The sequence below is a fragment of the Aythya marila genome (genome assembly GCF_965140915.1).
Source record: "Aythya marila genome assembly, chromosome: 2".
Classification (NCBI taxonomy): Eukaryota; Metazoa; Chordata; class Aves; order Anseriformes; family Anatidae; genus Aythya; species Aythya marila.
The window spans coordinates 68,615,120-68,632,923 of NC_139043.1; the positions used below are offsets into that span (position 1 = coordinate 68,615,120).

Here is a 17,804-nt window from a genome sequence, read left to right on the forward strand (position 1 = left end):
TTACAGTACAGCATTTTCACAAAGAAAAAAATAGTAAGTATTTTTGTGTAGTATCTAAGCAAGCCATTCTTCTTTTCAAACCAAACCAAACCAAACCAACCAACCAACCAACCAACAAAAAAAAAGAAAAAAAAAAGAAAAAAAAAAAGAAAAACACATACCAAAAAAATCAAAACAAAATATTTTATGTGTTTTCCATTTTCTGGACAGAATATTGCTAATCATTGCCACTGTTAGTTGAATTGTAGAGATGGCTATAGTTACTGAGAAGCTGTGGAATCCAATAGACAAGATGTATAATAAGAGAAACTTGAATCCTGGTTTTAACATGGTCTTCCTACTGCCTTTCTGCACAGCATTGTGGAATTCACAGAAGGCAAGAGTTTTTTAAAAAAACAGACTTTTTCAAAATACTTCAGTTTTGAATTAATGAAGAAAGTAACCCTAAAGGACCTAAAGGACATCAACAGGCTTTGTGAATGCTCTGAATATTTGAAAATCAAGCAGTTGTCTAAATTGGACCCACAAACTGCCAAGTGTCCAGAAATCAAAGGGAATTAAAATGTGGACTTTGAAATGCAGGCCAAACCACATCTCAGAAGAAATCCAATCCAATATTCATAAAGTTGGGAAAAGGGAAAATAAACAGAAATTATTAATCTAATTTTTAAGCATTCGTAAAGTGAGAAGAAAAATATTAAAACAGAAAAGAAATGATGCCATGCATAGAGCATTCAGAGTAGAGGTAGATCAGGAGAAAAAAAAGAGGATTGCATTCCACAAGCAGCATTGCCCTATGGACTGGAAATAGCAATAAAAAAATAAAGCAATAAGTACATAAAAAATGAAAAAAAAAAAAAAAAGAAACCAAAAAAAAAGAAACATTTTGCAGAATTGCTGTATTAATTTGGAATGAATATGCACTAGGGACGTTGTTTTTTAGCTAATCAAGTGGCATAACAACTTGGAAGAGCACTCACTTTAATTCATGAATGACTATTTCTTTCCCTACTGCATTTTAGTATTTAGCAGAATTTAGGATAAGGCTAAATCTAGCTCACATTTATGATAAGATCAAGGAAATAATTGATTTGTTGCTAGAATTTTTCTCCACAGTTGTCTTGAATTGGCTGTGTGGTTACAAAGGGAAATTACTCTTTTGGAGTTCTGAGCAGAAAATTGTATTTCTTGAAAGAAAATGGAATGGGATAAATTCTTCCTTCACATATAACATTTCCAGAGGCCCGTTTCTGTGGTTACAGTGTCTGTTGTGTCAGTGTAATAAAAGGAAGAATTAGATCTATGGTATTTTGCACAATATATTTTGACATCATTATATAACTTTAGGCCTAGATCTTTGTTGGCACAAAAATGCTAATTCATTTTGCTGACCACAGCATCATGCTTTGATTAAATCTTTTTAAACAAAAAGTCATTAGCTTATTGCCAGCCTGAGATCATTGTGACTGTCAGGTCAAGTGAGGAATTTGGAGACCTTTGGTACATAAATAGTTGTAAATATTGTCCTGTAGAAATACAGATGATGTAATTCTAAACTGTAACTCCTAAAAGCAATGTAATTTTCAGACAACAGTAAATGCAAATTATTATGCCAGATCCATCTAAATCTTAGTCTATAGATCAAACATATTTGCACCTACATACCTTAGAATGAAATTCAGCCCAGGACATTGGTTAGACTAGGCAGAGCTGATGTTCAGCTTTGCCAATGTCAAAATGAAATGCTGAGAATCAGCCAACATTTAACAGAATGGGCCAAATCCTGCTCTCTGTTACATCCCCAGACCTCAGATAAGATGATGGTAATTGAAAGCAGTTTTGGTTCAATATTTCTTATATTTTAGGTGCTATGGAGCAATCAAGCAATATGACCTTTAGTGCTCCACCAAAGAATCAAGTTCTGCTCTGTACAGGATCCAGACTAATCAATATCCTATTATGATCATAGCCTGTTATTTTTAAAGCTGAGACATACTGGGAATAGCCTGGACAAAACATTGGTCCCTGCAACAGCAGAGATTCAGCAGATTCACAAACTATTAGCTTGCAAATCCATTCTTTTCAATAAAATCACATGAAAGTTTAAGCTGTATTGTATAATATGGCACAAACATACAACATCTACACCCGCGTAAGCACTTAGGCCAAATCTCCAAACAACGCCCACAAAGATTTTCTAAGAAATGGGAATGCTGTATCAGTCCATACATCTACATAAATAACAAGCTCAGATTAACTTGTCAGGTGTACAGGGAGTATAATCATCAAAAGCATGGGATGAAGTCAATAATGGCACAAGGTCTAACTTTGCTCTTGTTTGATGGGAGATGGAATTAACTGAAGGAAATCTTAACCCCATGGGGAGCCGATGACTTTCAAGGCACAATGATAGCGTCCTTGACACGAAAAAATGTGGAGTGAAACTTTGACACATCAAGGTCTCAAAGTATCTCTTCAGCTCACCTTAGCATAGTTGGACTTTCATTTGTGGGAGCAGTGAGAAATAAAGATGGCATTACAGGTATACCTGAGCACATGTTGACTCTACTTAGACGAGATGGGGGGGGGGGGGAGCACCAGACCTGTTCCTGTTTTCGTGAGACAATGACCAAGAATGCAAAACCAGCATGTGACCATGTGCAGTCAGATTTATTTTAATCCAGGAATACAGTAGAGCACAAACCCTTCTCAGAGTACCTTTTTCCTTCAAAATACATGTAGGCTTGTTCTCTTCAAAACAAAATAAATAGCAGCCCTGTTACTAAAATCAATACTGAACTCAACTCAGGTCATAGTTGTCTTTCTATTTTCACATATTTTCTATTTTATGGTAAATGATGCCTTCAACTAAATGAAGAACTAATTTAGGGAATTCGTAAGTCAGATTAATAAAACAGCTTCACGTTTTCAGACTCTTCTCCCAGTAAGGCTTGCACCTATGCATTATGCCATTGAAAATCATTAGTCTACCCAGTCATGGTAACACTGGGATGAAGGATAAAACTCCCGTGTCCCTTATATGTACAGGTTGTTTGTTACTCTGCATTAAGCTGGGTGCAAGAGACCCATTCGGAAGGGTATCGGGGGGCCTGTAATGTTGCTTTCTTGTCACAGGTGTTTAAAGCTATAAATCTGGTCCCTCACCACCTGCCCATGCAGGGTGCCAAGGTTTAGCAGCAGGAGGCTTGTGGGTGGTTACAGGGTGTACAATCAACAGCAAAATTACCAAATTTTGAGGGTAAGCAACTATTTCTTCTCTTGGCAAAACATTTCATGTTGTCTTTGTTAGTTGTGTTCAGGGAAAGGAAAAAAGGTGAAGTTTGTTGCTTTGTCTTTGGAGGTTTCAGCTCTCTCCAGAGCCTATGTGGCAGGTTTTGGGAAGGGAATTTGCTATAAGTAGAATATTTCATGTAGATACAGATCTTCAGTGAGCCCATTCCTTTGGGTCTTATGTTTCTCTGTGGTGACGACAGCAGGCCAGGAAGAAAAACTGGGAAAGGTAAAGACTTGTTATGTAAGCTTTATGCTGCACCTTGTTTAATATGATTTTCCCTGGATACCTGTTTGGTCTAGGACTAGCTACTACAGCAAAGAGGGAGGAAAGGAATAAGCACCTCTAGAATCTTTCAAACTCATATTTGAACTTGATAATATGCTAAAGAGTCTGTATGAAACAGTCTTGCTTTGTTTTTCCCTCAAAGCACACTAGACAGTCTATGGTATAATGCTCTGTATTCTGCATCTACTTGATCATTCTTTCATTGCTAACGGAAAAACTAATGATATTTGACTTTTTTGTTTGGGGGAGGTAGGGGTGTACTTGTAATAGCAAGAAAGAATTTTCAGGCATGTTTTGAATCATATCAGAGTCAATGTGTCCCCACACCATAGTTTGAGACCTTGTAAGCCAAGAGCTAACACTATATGTGCCCTTAAAATTGAAATAAGTAATGGTCCACAGCTGTTGTGATGTGGGTACAGGTGGCTCTAAGCATCTGAATGAAGCTGACCTTTTACATACTAATGTTCCATAGCTGCTAATAAAAAATGCGTGTTTTTTTTTTTTTTTTTTTTTTTCAGAGATGGGAGTAGATAGAAATATTACTAATATTTCAGTAAGATCTATGTATTGTAACTGCAATGAAATGAGAAAGGTCAAATTTTCTTTCTTTTTTTTTTTTTTGTATTGTCTAACTTCTCACCCATCTTTGTTGTACTAATGAAATTAAGATATCCTTCATGATATAACTGTAAGCTAGGGGGATCTAAATTACCTTCATCTGGCATCTTTCCAGTATACTATAAATGAGGTAATTGTCCTTGACTATAAAATTTGCATTTTCAAGACTTAATTGCTATCATTACATCTTTTTGTAATTCTATTAATTTAACTGAATGGAGCATTTGGTTTTATGGTGAAAATTTGCATTAAAACATTGTACATCTAAATAGAATTTTAATATTTGCGTCAAAAGCTCAGTACAGTTTTCCCACAGGACCTAAATAATTTCACAATAAGAGAGCAGGAAACAGTTGCACTTTAGGTCAACAAACAGGTTTTCCTTTAGTGAATGTTAATAGAACTTGCTTCAAGAGGCATTGTGTGCTGAAAATCACTCCTGAAAATCTCTGTAGAAGTCTCCATGAACTCTGTACCATAACTGTTAACAGGAAATGTATTTTCTCAGCAGCAGTGTAGGTAGGGTGTATGTTTGTTCTGTCTCAGAAGAAAGCGTGACTAAGAGCTCTGTCTTCTTAAGGAACTGCCTTCCTCTTCTGAATCTTTCAATCCTGTCTGGTCTGTATGCTTTGGTATTGCCTGACTAAGTGAGCAACACTTTGTCTACAGTCTTAAATGTGTGCATAGTCATCTAGTCATGTTCCATTGTGCTATGAAATTAATTCATAGGTCAATATGTTGGCAGCTTTTGGGGAAATATTTCTGTCTTCTGCAGTGACCCCTCCCCCCCCCAGCCCGCTACACAGCAATGCATAGTATTTTAGACTTCTTAGTTATCTTTCTTTTCTTCTATCAATACAAGGTGGTTTAGTCATGCAAAGGCTATGGACAAAAGGTTCAAGCAGTGTGAGGAATCCGAACTGGCTAGATACATTACAAAAGGCCATGATGCCATATGTGTACTATTTATACATGGGACTCAGTGCTAAGGTATGACTTCATTACCGAGTATGCATAATTGAATTTGAGTCAATCTTTTTCCAATATATTTGCATTGAATTTGCGGGGACAGGACCTTGCGTCAGGTCTTTGGAGGTATTTAAGCCCCTAGATTCCCCAGGAAGAAGATCCCTTGTGGGTCTGGGTTCCCAGTCTTGGCCAAGCACTGCAAGATAACAACTGACACATATGAGCAGACAGACTTCCATGCTAGCCAGAAAAGTCTATGCCATTGTCCGTGCTGTGTTTGTAAATGTCACTGAGTTGTATAACCTATTATTTACAGAAGTAATCAAGCTGGATTTGTTTTATATTGAGTGTGTCTGTATTTTTTTTTTTTATTTTTTTCTGCAACATGTGAGTAATATTTCACAAGAGAGAGTCTGCTTGTGACAGAAATCTCATTAACTAGTCTTAATATATGTTGTATTTACTGGACTTCATAATCATCATGTAATTAAGCTTCACAACTGGCTTGTGAAGCAGGAAAGATGAAGGATGTCTCCATTAAAGAGATTTATGGGATGATAAAATTAAAGACAGATTTCTGGAAGTGTATAGGTATTACTTCTCATTGATTTCCGTATCTAAATACCTCTGAGAGCCTGAAGATCTTTCAAAGATGTGTAGCCAGCCATTAGTAGTAGACTAGACCCAAAACTTGGGAGCACAGGGTGAAGCCTTTATATAAGATCATGACTTTGGGGCAAGTGCCACAGTTGTTTTGCCTTCTGCCCATATTTTCTGGATGGAAATCACACTTTACTTTGGGGACTGTGTGATGGTTCAGTGTATACTTGTGAAATGTGTTCATCTGGTTCATGTCAATATGGAACAATGCTAGGGCCTCATGGTATGATGAATATGACCTTCTGTCTTACATACCCTTGTATAACCACAAGTCTAAGAAAAACAGAGTGGCTAATGTATATAGTTCTTGTATTTTGTAAAGGAATAGTCCAGCAATTTGTGTCAATAGGGGATAAGAGAACAAAGGGGCTTCAGAATAACTGCTATTATGACTATTGCATGGGACACTATGCAAGTCTGATATCTGGCCAAGATGGACAAAGGAGAAGGACAAGGACAAAGCCTGGGAGGAAGACTATGAGCTTTCAGCACAAGAGACTCCCAGAGGGACCACCGGAGACTGATATGCATGCGCCAGTAGGAGGGTTCAGATTCCAGGAACTAATTATAATAACCCTGCCTTTTCTAGAAGTAATAATGAATATGTAGGAGTCTAGGAGCATAAAGACTAGCTGCCTGATGTAACTTGTGTGCATCTTGGTGGAGCAGAGACTCCCAGCACACCCAGTGCTGTTAGCTTACCTCTATTCGTTTAATGAATTGTAAACTTTGATTGTAACCCTATTTGGGACTTAGCCGTTTATTAAATACTGAGAATGCAATATAAATGTGATTAACTTAAGAGTAGGTAACCCGTCTTCTTCCATGTATGGCCATTTGCATGTACAATAATTCTATATGAGTCTTTGCCTGCTCTGGAAAAGAATCTGCATTTCACAGACTGAGGCAGAAGGGCTGTTGAGAGGTACAGCTGAGCCTCCGAGTCCTGCAAGCACTTGTGCTACCATTCAGTTGAAGTCAGAGCTGTGTCTTTCTGGGCATGTGCACAGGGTAAGAAGGCTCACACATATGCTCTACTCAGAGACTGTTTTTTCCACTTCAGGGAGGACCCTCTGTATTTTTTTTCTTAAAGGGTGCATTTCATTTGATGTGAACATTATGCTAAGGATGAATTTTTAGACAGTTTATATGATAGTGCATTAGGAAAAACAAACAAACAAAAAAACCTTATTCCTTTGAAAAATCCAGGTCTAGCTGTTAGCATCAATTACTCCAAGCACCTACTGACTTTTCTGGCATATCTATCTCATTGAATCTTGGTAGTGATTTTATGTGCTTTAAGCATTTGATCACATAATCAGCTTCTGCAAAGCAATGCAAAGGATCCTGAGCATTGTCCTGGTGGATAGGCACGTCAAACCTGACACAAACAAACATAAGGGAACAATTGTTAGAATGCATTGTATCACATTGCATGCTAAAGCATTTGCTCTGGTAATCCACCATGCTGACATGTCTCTGTGCTGATGCCATCTGAGCAGGGACTGTATCCTTAAAGTTGACATATGCATCACATTACAGCAGTGATTTTGTTATGTATCATTGGCATAATGGATATTCAGAAGAGATTAATAATCTCGAAAGGTGGCTTGAATCCACGTATCTCATCCATATTCTGGTGACTCAGAGCATTGTAGAAACTCATTTTATAACATCTCACACTATCTTGGGCAAAGGAAAAGTAAACAGTTGCCTAGGGCAACAGACTTGGGAGAGAGGCTGTCCAGGTCTTGTTTCCTACTCCCTCTGTATTGGCAAAGACAGAAGCACAATCCATTTAACTTGTCTCTCTGCTGTCCCTCCCACTGCCCTTTCTCCAGTTTATTGCTGGTGGAAATTTAAAGACCCCTTGTTGCCCTTTCTGTCTCTTTCTCATTCACCCTCACTCTAAAACTTCTGCTGGTCTCTCCTGTCTTTTCTTCTCCTTGAAGTCTCCACTGCTTCCTACTCAGGATGTCACAGGAGTGAGGGGATTCACTATCCTTTCCCAGACTCACATCTCTTTCTATTGCTGCAAATAATTATTAACGCTATTTTTTTTGGCCATTTTTGCTGAATAGCATCAGCCAGCCTAGGGTATATGGTAGCTTGAGCTACATGAAAAAGACACATTTCTGCACTGAAATATACGAGATTGCTTGTCCATTGATAGCTGTGGCTTTAAAAGAACTTTTTCATATTGAGAAAAAAGAAAAAAAAAAAAAAAGACGGAAATCTTTGTAGTGCTCATAATTCATGAGATTAAATGAGACAAAAGTAGGACAGTGTCAGCATGTTACTGAATCCCTGGAAAGGTGTGGCTTGTGCTATTGCTAATGATGCTATTCATGTAACATAGAATGCAATTGCAGAATTCATTGCCATGGGATGTTGTGGAAGCCAAAAGGCACAAGTGGCAAATCATTCTGTCCATGGGTATTAAAAAGTTATCTAGATGTACCATCAAGCTTAGGAAACATTGTAAGCAGTGCTTGCCAGAAGGTGTGGTTATACCAGTACAAGGATCACACTGTCTGTGATCTGCCCTTTTACTTTATAGAGCATCTGCTGTTGCTCACCAAGTTCCTGAGATGGGATACCCAGCCAAATTCACTTTTGGCCATGTCTGTATGGTAAGCTTTGGTTTTGTGTGACCTGCATGACTGAAGAGACTAATAATTGAATCTGATCCATTACATCTTTGTCCAAAGACTTAACATATATGGGCAAGAGTTCCTGTTTTAATGGTGCTAAGGCTGGTCTTTCAGTCTGTCAGTCAAATGTGCTTCGTGGTTAAGGTGTACTACGGTGGACTTAGTCATCTGATAGTTGAGTCATTTCAAATTGAGGTTAAGAGAAGCCTATTCCATATGCCACTTTCTCCTGTTTGTTAAAAACTGTCTTTAGGATGAGATAAATTATCTAGATTAGGTGCTGTCTCATAACTTGTGTACTTTTGTTGAATGAGCTTGGTGGCTTTGTCTGCAAAATGAGCAGGGTTCAGAAAGGGCAATTTGTTCTTCCAAGCAAGAAAGTAAGTCCTCAGATAATTTGCATGGGTGTTGTTCATATATGTACTGCATGTCTTTCTGAGTGGATCTATTTTTCCCCTCTCAAAGCTTTGGATTGCCTTAACTTGCTCTGTTTGGCCAATTCCGCTTCCTTCTGGCACATGTCATGTACTCCTACAAACTGTACAAAAGAAGCTGTAGAGGTGTGCCACCCTTTTAAAATGACAAAACAACAACTTTCCCTTGAGATTAATGCAACTTCCTTAAATCAGGAGCTGGAATTTTGAATTATCACTTACCTGATTGATGACAGAAGTCTCTGGAAAGCTTCTTGCACATATACCAATGTATATGTACAGCAACAAAACATAAGAGAGCTGCAGATATTTTGCTCATTTAACTCATTATTTTTGCCTAAGGAAGTGGAGTTCACATATGGAGGCATTTATTTATTTTTTTTATTTCATTTACTGTCTCACATCCCTACTGGAAATTATTGTTATTAAGACAATCTTGTGTAGGAAAGCAAGGAAGTGTGAGTAATTTTCCAAGTGTGAGGTCAAACATTGTTTTCACTTTCTGCTCTTAAAATCTTAATTAGAACAGTACCTCCACTAACTGCTGGGATCTCTTTTGGAGTAACTAATGTAGTGTGTCTGGTGGTACCTTAGCTGAAGTTTAAGTTATAATAGGGAGGAAGCTTTCAAGGTGGTAAATAATGCATTGATAGCTGGCAATGTTCTTGCTCTGTGCTTTTCAATACTGTTCAGTTAACTCTAGAGAAAGCTCTGTGAGCATAACTGGGGATAAAATTGTGTTCTGGTGTCACTGAAGTTAATGGCAGGTTGCTAATACCTTCTGTGTATGACAAGGGGTCATGCTCAGGGCAAGGGTTTGGGGACATTCAATGAGGGTTCAAGGTTCGAGCAGGCAGAGCTGCAGGAAACCTCAATGGTATGAGGAAACATTACCTAATTCTGACATCCAGTACCTAACTATGGTTGTTGTTTCTGGGAGTCATACATGATTTCTTCTGTTCAATCTGAGATGTCAGTGGGGTAGTATCTCAGATTCTTCTTTTTTAGCCTGTCTTCTATTCAAGCAAGTAAAAATTGGACTCTGTATCTGTTCTGTTAAAAAAAAAAAAAAAAGTAGATACACATTTATAAAATAAATAACCAAACATATGGAGACTTGTCTTTCATTAACTGTATATGGCTCTCTTTTCTCATTTGCTTTCTAATTTCTTAAAACTTTTACTTCTAAGGATTTATCTGATAATAATTCTGCATACAATGGATTGGACTCTGACAGAAGCTGAGCAAAGGGCCTCTGGGTATAAAAGTGAAATTGCCAGTGTGAAAGAATTTTCAATGCTTAGACTAACCCCTGGAAACACGGTAAAAAATCCAGGCTGCTGCTGCACAACACAAAATAAAGACATAGTCAAGTACTATGGATCCTGTGGTCTATATGCCTTCTCTCCCCATCTGTCATCTGTTAACTTTGTTATCACTGAGGTGTTGGTCAATGACATTATGTAGTGCTGAGTTTGTGGGTTTTGTTGACGGCTGCATACTTGGTCTCACCCATCTCAGCCATGCTAGCAACTTCACGTGTATTAAGAAGTAAGCAAACCTGACCTTAAGTGAGCTTGAGCAAAGTTTTTGATGGCTTGTATTGAACAACGCAAATGTTAGGTACATATGTGCAGGCACTCTTGAGTAAAACTGGATTGCTTAGGGGGTTGACATGTAGACTTAGCAGGAAGGTATACTAAGTAAGAAAGCAGAATTTTTAAGGTGTCCCTAGATGTAGTATTTTCACTTCTTGATACTGTTCTATAGAGTTAAGTTCCTCTTGAGTGATCTTAAGATTCACAGAAGTTGTTAGGCTGAAACAGCATGATTTTTTTTTTTTATTTTTAATTCCCCCCCCACACACACACTTGGTCTGAAAGAGTTTTTAACAAAAAAATTACCTTAGGTATATTTTTTGTAATATTCTCTACTCTTATCATCCTAGCTTAACAGCCAAGGCAGAAAATGCACACATTTTTAAAGCCATGATTTTTTTTTTTGTTTGTTTGTTTGTTTGTTTTAATGCATTGGCTTCTGAAAAGGTCTGTAAGTTCATTTCAAATTGTGGTGAAACACCACGCAATTACTTGTCTGTCTGTTTGCAACTAAGCCCCACTTCCTCAATTTTTTCTCCCATGTTTTTCTTCCATCTCTCGCAGTGCTTATTCTTATAATAAGTTTATTATTCTTACAGCTTAATTTTCTTATTTGCTGGCCATCAGTTTGTCAGTTATGATCAAATGTCAAAATGAAAGCAAACATAAACATGAATTATCAAAAATTACATAGTCTGTATACATATTCCCCAGCAGAAACGATTTTTCCCTCAATGTGTACTGGACATGAATTTTAACTAGACGCATGAGTTGTCTATATATTCATTTTCACATTTGATATCTAATGGCCAGGTTGGGTAACCCACTACTTACCTGCTAGGCACGAAGTACTTACAATATATGAACAATACTTTTAAATCTTTTAATCCTGGAAGTTATTCAAATATATTTCAAGTACCATCTTTTCTGCAGTAAGAATTTTTTAGTCTCACCTCCATAGGAAAGCTGTAACAGTGTTTCAGGTTACATTATCTTCTTACTTTTTTTTTTTTTTTTTTTTTTTTTTCTGAACAATATGATAGACACCCCTCAAAATAAAGATTTTTTAAAAAAAAGGGGGGGGGGAGGACCATCATCACACTGAAGAAGGTCGTATTTAATTTTGCTACCATAAAGCATAATATTTTCATTATTTTGGGGGAAAAAAAATATAATAATCAAACTTTCACTGATACTTTGGAATTTCTTTTGCACTCTAACTTTTAAAGGAAGGTATTGCTTACAATCCATTTTTTTCAGCATGTAATCCATTTTACTTTTTCAGTATAATTGTAATGAATTATAGACAAGCATATTCTCTCCATTAGAAAAATAAATTGTAACAGGGGTAAACAGGCAGTTTTCAAGATTTATGTTTCTTTGAATTCAATATAAAGGTTTTCATTTCCCAGCCCCATTATGGGTTTATGCTGCAGATGCTGTGAACATCTAAGCCTTCCTCCTTTATTTTTCCACTGTGTAACTTTCTTAACCTGCTCTAGAAATGCAATGAGCTTGCTTTGCAATGAAAAAAGTCCACCCATTTCAGTGGGTAAATTGATGCCCACTCTATCAGTGCAATACACATCTGTCTGCTGAGATGAGGGAAAATCAGGCACCATGTTGGCTACGTGTGCCTATTGAATGTCCCTTTCCACTTCAGTCTCTGTGCAATGGTAAATGCTTACTGTGCTAACTGAAGTAGATCCCAGAATTCACAACAAGACTTTAGAAATTTCTTCGTGGCTTCTTCAACATAAAAAGGTGGCTTCATGGATACATGGGAATGTAGACTTACACAGGTAACTGGTTTAGGCAATGGCACCATTATTCTTTTTCTTAGTTAAAAGGGATTCAAATCACAAGCTAATGCTTTCCACAAAGATGATAGGGAGAACAGCTGCTGCCTTGAAAATCAACACATTCTGCTTTTAGGATATTTTTGTGAAACTATATGAGTGTATTTTTCATTTTGTGTCCCTGGGAATATTTAGACTCAAGCAGGGTTAAGTTGCTGAAATACTGCAGTGAATGTAGTCATCAAGCCCTTCCTAATGTCCAGGTCATTTTGGCACCTGCTGTTAGGAGATTTCCAAGCTTGCAAACTCAACTCAACCTTTGTTTGTGCTATTCTTTCAGAGATTTGCACCTCTTGTGGTCAATTCTGCTGAGACTGACAGCAAGCTTGCTAATTTTTGCCAGTCATGGCAGATTGTTTCACTGTTTTATGTCTTAAACATAGTCAGCTGGAATTCCTGCACTTTGATGTTTGAAGCCAGTGAACTTTTCCCCACTGGTAAGATCATGTATTCACTTCACTTTTTGTCTTCAACACTTTCAGATTATCTGCACATATGATTGCATTGCAAATGTGTGCAGATACCTAATTTCCTTCTGTGAGGCCATAGAAGGCCATTGAGATGTCCCATCGACTCTGCCACTGAAATGTGGAGTGCTTCCTGATATCATCAGTGGATGGCATGTGAAGCTGGGCTGCATTTATTTTGCATTTCTTTGCTAGTATGAAAGGACTGCAGAAATGACTAAGTGTGGATGAAGGTGAGAGTGGCACATGCTGAGCGATGGCAATCCCTGGCTGGCCAGCAGCCCCTCTGGGTACTGTTACCATCCAGTGTAATGCAGAGCAGCCTGTAATAACTCATGTCTGGTTTGGGTATGGAGGCAGAAGAAAGGGAGCATATGACTTTCTTCCAGGATCTGCTGCCCTGTAAAAGGATTTTAAAGAATCTTTGGGGGAAAATTTAGGTCTCAGATGTACACATGTGGATCTCATTGATTTCATAGGAAAGCACATGAGTATGTACATTAACAGATGGAATATGGCTTTTGATCTTTGAGAGCAATTAATATAAAATATGGAATTACACTACTGTGTAATAGGATGTTTTTACTACTTTGTTAAAAGTATTCCCCAGACCCAAATACGTAACAACATAACTTCCCAGGCCACAGTCTTGTAACTCCAATAAAATATCTCCACCGATGTTTATCACTTTTTGATGCTGTTCATAACTGTGTTTAGCTATAAGGCCAATCATCTTCCTGTTCTCATGACTGTCCAAGCTGGGGAATGACCTTACAATGGAAGGAGAAAGGGAGGCTTAACTGTCACAACTATCTGCAGGGATTCTCCTGTGACCATTTATTTCCTGTCCCCATGTAATGTGTTGAGATGTGCTTGTGAAAGCTAAGCCATGATCACACAAACATGTAAGCACAGAGAGTTTTGGCATATGTTTATGGGCCTGCGCCTGTAGGTGGACAAGTACCTCTCATAGCTGATACTTGATGGAGGACAGTGGGTTAAAACCTCTGTTGGCATAGACCTTGTAGGTGTGTGCAAGACTGACAGCTTGAATGTAGATATGTAGGGTTTACATCTTGAAACTTCTGTGGTCATATCTACCCATGAATGGCTGGGAATAAAATGCAATGAACCTCAACTGGAGGCATTCTGGCTTTCATTTTGTTTAACTGAAATGCTCATTGTGCTCAACTGACAGATGTATTCACTGTGAAATGTGAAGCAGCTTCTGCCTGTAAAGGTTCCCACAGATATTACCTAGGAAAACAAGTCTGAACTGAGCAAGAGACACCCAACATCTACCTGCAACAGATTCTCAGTTCAAACAGCAAACTCTTCCAAAAGTTTCTTCACCAAGTGGAATGGCACAGTGTGTGTCTCACAGAAGGTACTGGCAGGTCTTCTCAGGTCTCCCATTAAACTGTTGAATTGCAAATAAGAAAGCTGACCTGTAGGAATCATTTTGTCAAGGTAGCAGTCATGGAGATGGGGGGAGAAGGGGGAGAAGGAAGATTGTTGTATCATCTCAGAACAAGAATTTACATGTTTCAATTTGAAACACTGTGTTCTTTTCCCTTGTTTCCCAGTCTGTCAATAGGACAAAAGGCAAATGCATCTGTTAGTCTCCTAGCCCCCCCCCCACCTCATTCAACCCCACCCCACCCCCCCTTTTTTTTTTTTGTGTGTGTGTGGAAAGCCCTTAAGACTGCTCAAACATCTTAATCCTTGGCTGAAATCTGAAATGTTCGATATATATTTACTTTCAGGCAGGAACTGAATCTAGAAAAAATCCATCTAATGCTGCAGGTGAAATTTTAGAAAATTGTGAACAAAGGAGGAAAGGATAAAAACAAAACATGCATGCACACTTAGCTATAAATGCCATTTGCATTTTATTGCATTTTATCATTACATTATCTTACTATATTTCTGTTCTGAAGCTGGTAGTCCAATGGACCGACTACTTCTTGATGTTAAATTTCATAGATTTCAGCTGAAGTAGTTGTACTCTATGAAAAGTCATCTAGCTCAATGAGTTTTGATTTTGTTTGTAATTTTATTAATTGATTGTATCAACTAAATTTAGCTGCTTGTATCAAATGTCACTTATCCCATCCAGATCCACACCTATAAGAAATTAATGTTATTTTTAATTTAACAAATTTGCTATGCAAAATGGCTTTTTCATCCCTCCCCCTTCAAAGATCTTTATTGTAGCATATGTAGAAGTGGAGACACAATCTACCTTCACTCTTTCCCAGCTCTGGGAATATTCTGTATGGTATTTTGGATTGGTTCTTTTATTCATATTATCAGAATGGAGTAGAGAAAGCCTTGGAGCAACTTAATCTCTGTGGCAAATTCACCAAAGTAGATGCAGATAGATAATTTTTGATTTTTTTCTGTGGCTTTACAAGTGAGAGAGGATGCTGAAGGTAGCTTTTCTAAACATCAAAGGTGAGGATAAAGTTTGCTGTTCTCTTGGATACTCGAGCTTTTTCTTAAAGATTAGGCAAGTGTAATTAAATATGGGTGTATATTAGACAGTTAAATCTGTACCTTCTGACTGCCTTTATGCTTAGCATTCAGTTGGCACTGAAAGTTTGTTTCACTTTAGTTTCATACATCTAAAGCTTACCTAAGCTTGTCCTCTCTGAAGAAAAGCATGTATACACTGGAGTCCAGAATGCCCCACCCTCTTTTTGGTGCTCTATTTGCTCCTTGCTGACTGACAGGGGCAGGATGGGCCATATATATTTTCCCCCTGTAGATTAGAGGATAAGGTGTGTTTGCTTTTGAATCTGAAAAGTAGTGTCATCCAATCTTGATTTTCATTTTGATTTCATTTTGATGCTCAAAGGTAACATAAAGCTGGATGCCAGGGAAGACCATCTTCTTAGTAAGGAAGGAAAAAAAAAAAAAAAAAAAAAGCCAACCCTGCACTTCTCAGTGATTGGGATTCACTGTGTTGTTGCTGGGTGGAACTGAATAATGCTGTTGTTGCTCCTGCCTCTGCACAGTGATGTTTCTGTTCCAGTTTTTGCTGACTCATATGCAAGAAAACACGATGAACAGACACAAGGCACGGTAACTCTTATTCTTTCCACCACCAACCTCGGTGAGTATTTTTTTTTTCCTGTCTATGGCTAGCATAGTACTAATATTGCTCTACTATTACAGTTAATAGGAGGGGAAAAGGCAATCTTGTAAACAAACTGCTAGCAGGCAGATTGATCTAAGAGAGGGCATTTAAATGCAACCTGCTGTTTGTGGTACATCTACCTCTCTTTAGGGCTGATCAATCCTGATAACTTGCCCGTCTCTACAAACTACACTTGCTAGAGTTGTGTTCTTAAATGGGAGAAGTGCTTACAATACCCATTTACAACTGTATTCTGTTTAATTAGTCAGCACAGCCAGTGCTGCAGGGATAGATCACTTTGCTTTAAAGATTTGAGAATGTTAATAGTACAGTATATCATTTTAATTATTATTGGATTAATGTTGTGTCTTGAAGAACATCCAATGCAAATCACAAGAAATGGCCTGAAGTGACCCAAGGGTTGTGCTTTATTAGAAAACTAATAGGTTCATTGGTTAAATACAAGGAGAGGTTCTTTTTTCAAATGTCACTCTGCATTGGGCTGCTGTGTGCACACATGTGTGTATGTGAAAATGAAATCCTCTCACTTTCACTTTGTCCACAGAAATTTTCTGTAGCTCATACAATAAATGGCTGAGAAAGCAGACGTAATACCAAGAGATGAAGAGAAAATCCAAAATAACAGTAAGGAAGACCCATTTCCCACTTGTGATGTTGTAACAGCATCCCCTGGTTGCCCTGCCAGTCTGGTTTTGGCCAGCCTCAATGAAGACAAGGGAAGTTCAGTGGTGCCAGAAAGACTGTCTGTCCTCTCTAGCAAGGCTGTGGCCCAAGCAAAAGCCCTTGCTGGTCCAGAGATCATCAGTGGCAGCCAGGCACAGAGCAGGGCCTCTGGGTTGGCAAAGTACCAGCTGACAGCTGTAAACACACCAGCAGGGGGCTCGTTGTACCCCTTGGCAGTCTGTAAACTCAAGCCTGTGGACATTACTTCACTGCACTCCAAAAGCCTCTGCTGCGACTGCAACCAGGATTTGGAGGTACCACATCCCCCTGAGGTGTCCAAGGTGGCTGGAGAGCTTCCCGAGGCAGTGAAGAACCTTAGGTGCTGCCACATGCAGTGTGCCAGCACACAGTATGCAGGGAGCGGCACTAAGGGCATTGTGGCCCCTTGCAGTCTGGGCCTGGCCATTTGGATGAAGACCACAAAAGTAATGGAGACTTTAGAAAATAAGAAAAAGGAAGAAAAGGAGAAGTACCGGCTCCAGCTAGCTATGTACCGAAGACTTCTACTGTTGCGTTCGATCAGGAGCTTGCACAAGCAGCTGGAGCAGCAGCAGTCCAGGTTGCAGGAATGTTATGGCATGGTGATAAATACCAAGAAAGAAGTGTTGAAACACATTCACTCAACCTTGCCCTCACCTTCTCCATAATCGTGTTGCTGTATGTAGAAATGAGCTTTGTAACGCCACTGGAGCCATCAGTAAGCTTGCATGCCATGAGGTGGAGTCCTCCTAGCCAAGAGTATGTGCCCACATGTGTGGAGAACAGAAGCAGCAACAGCAGGACAAGAGAAAGGGGAAGGTAAAGCACTGGCCCCTGAATTTTTCTGCAGGAAGCTGGAATAAGATTCTATCTGTGCAAGGTTATGGCTGATGCACACTTGAGGTCTTAAGCTGAAGCAGGATATAAAAAGTAAACAAATGTATTAAAAAAGGAATAAATAAATAAATAAATAAATGGGAACCGAGTCTGACACATGATCAGTAAAGGTGATCTGATGCTAAAGCTGCAGCCCTTTAAATATGTGATATGGTAAATCACTTCAGCATTAAAGGAACTTCAGCAGAATATTGTTATTA

The 17,804-nt window shown here is 38.5% G+C and overlaps 1 protein-coding gene across 1 annotated transcript; it reads left to right on the plus strand.

Annotated features, from left to right (window-relative positions):
* Nucleotides 1-16,574: 16,574 nt before the first annotated feature.
* Nucleotides 16,575-17,375, plus strand: LOC309875693 (uncharacterized protein; the record flags this gene model as incomplete). The annotated part of the gene is made up of 1 exon (XM_082755359.1): nt 16,575-17,375. One exon carries the CDS (start codon nt 16,575-16,577, stop codon nt 17,373-17,375), a length of 801 nt encoding a protein of 266 aa, XP_082611485.1.
* Between the last annotated feature and the right edge of the window lie 429 nt (nt 17,376-17,804).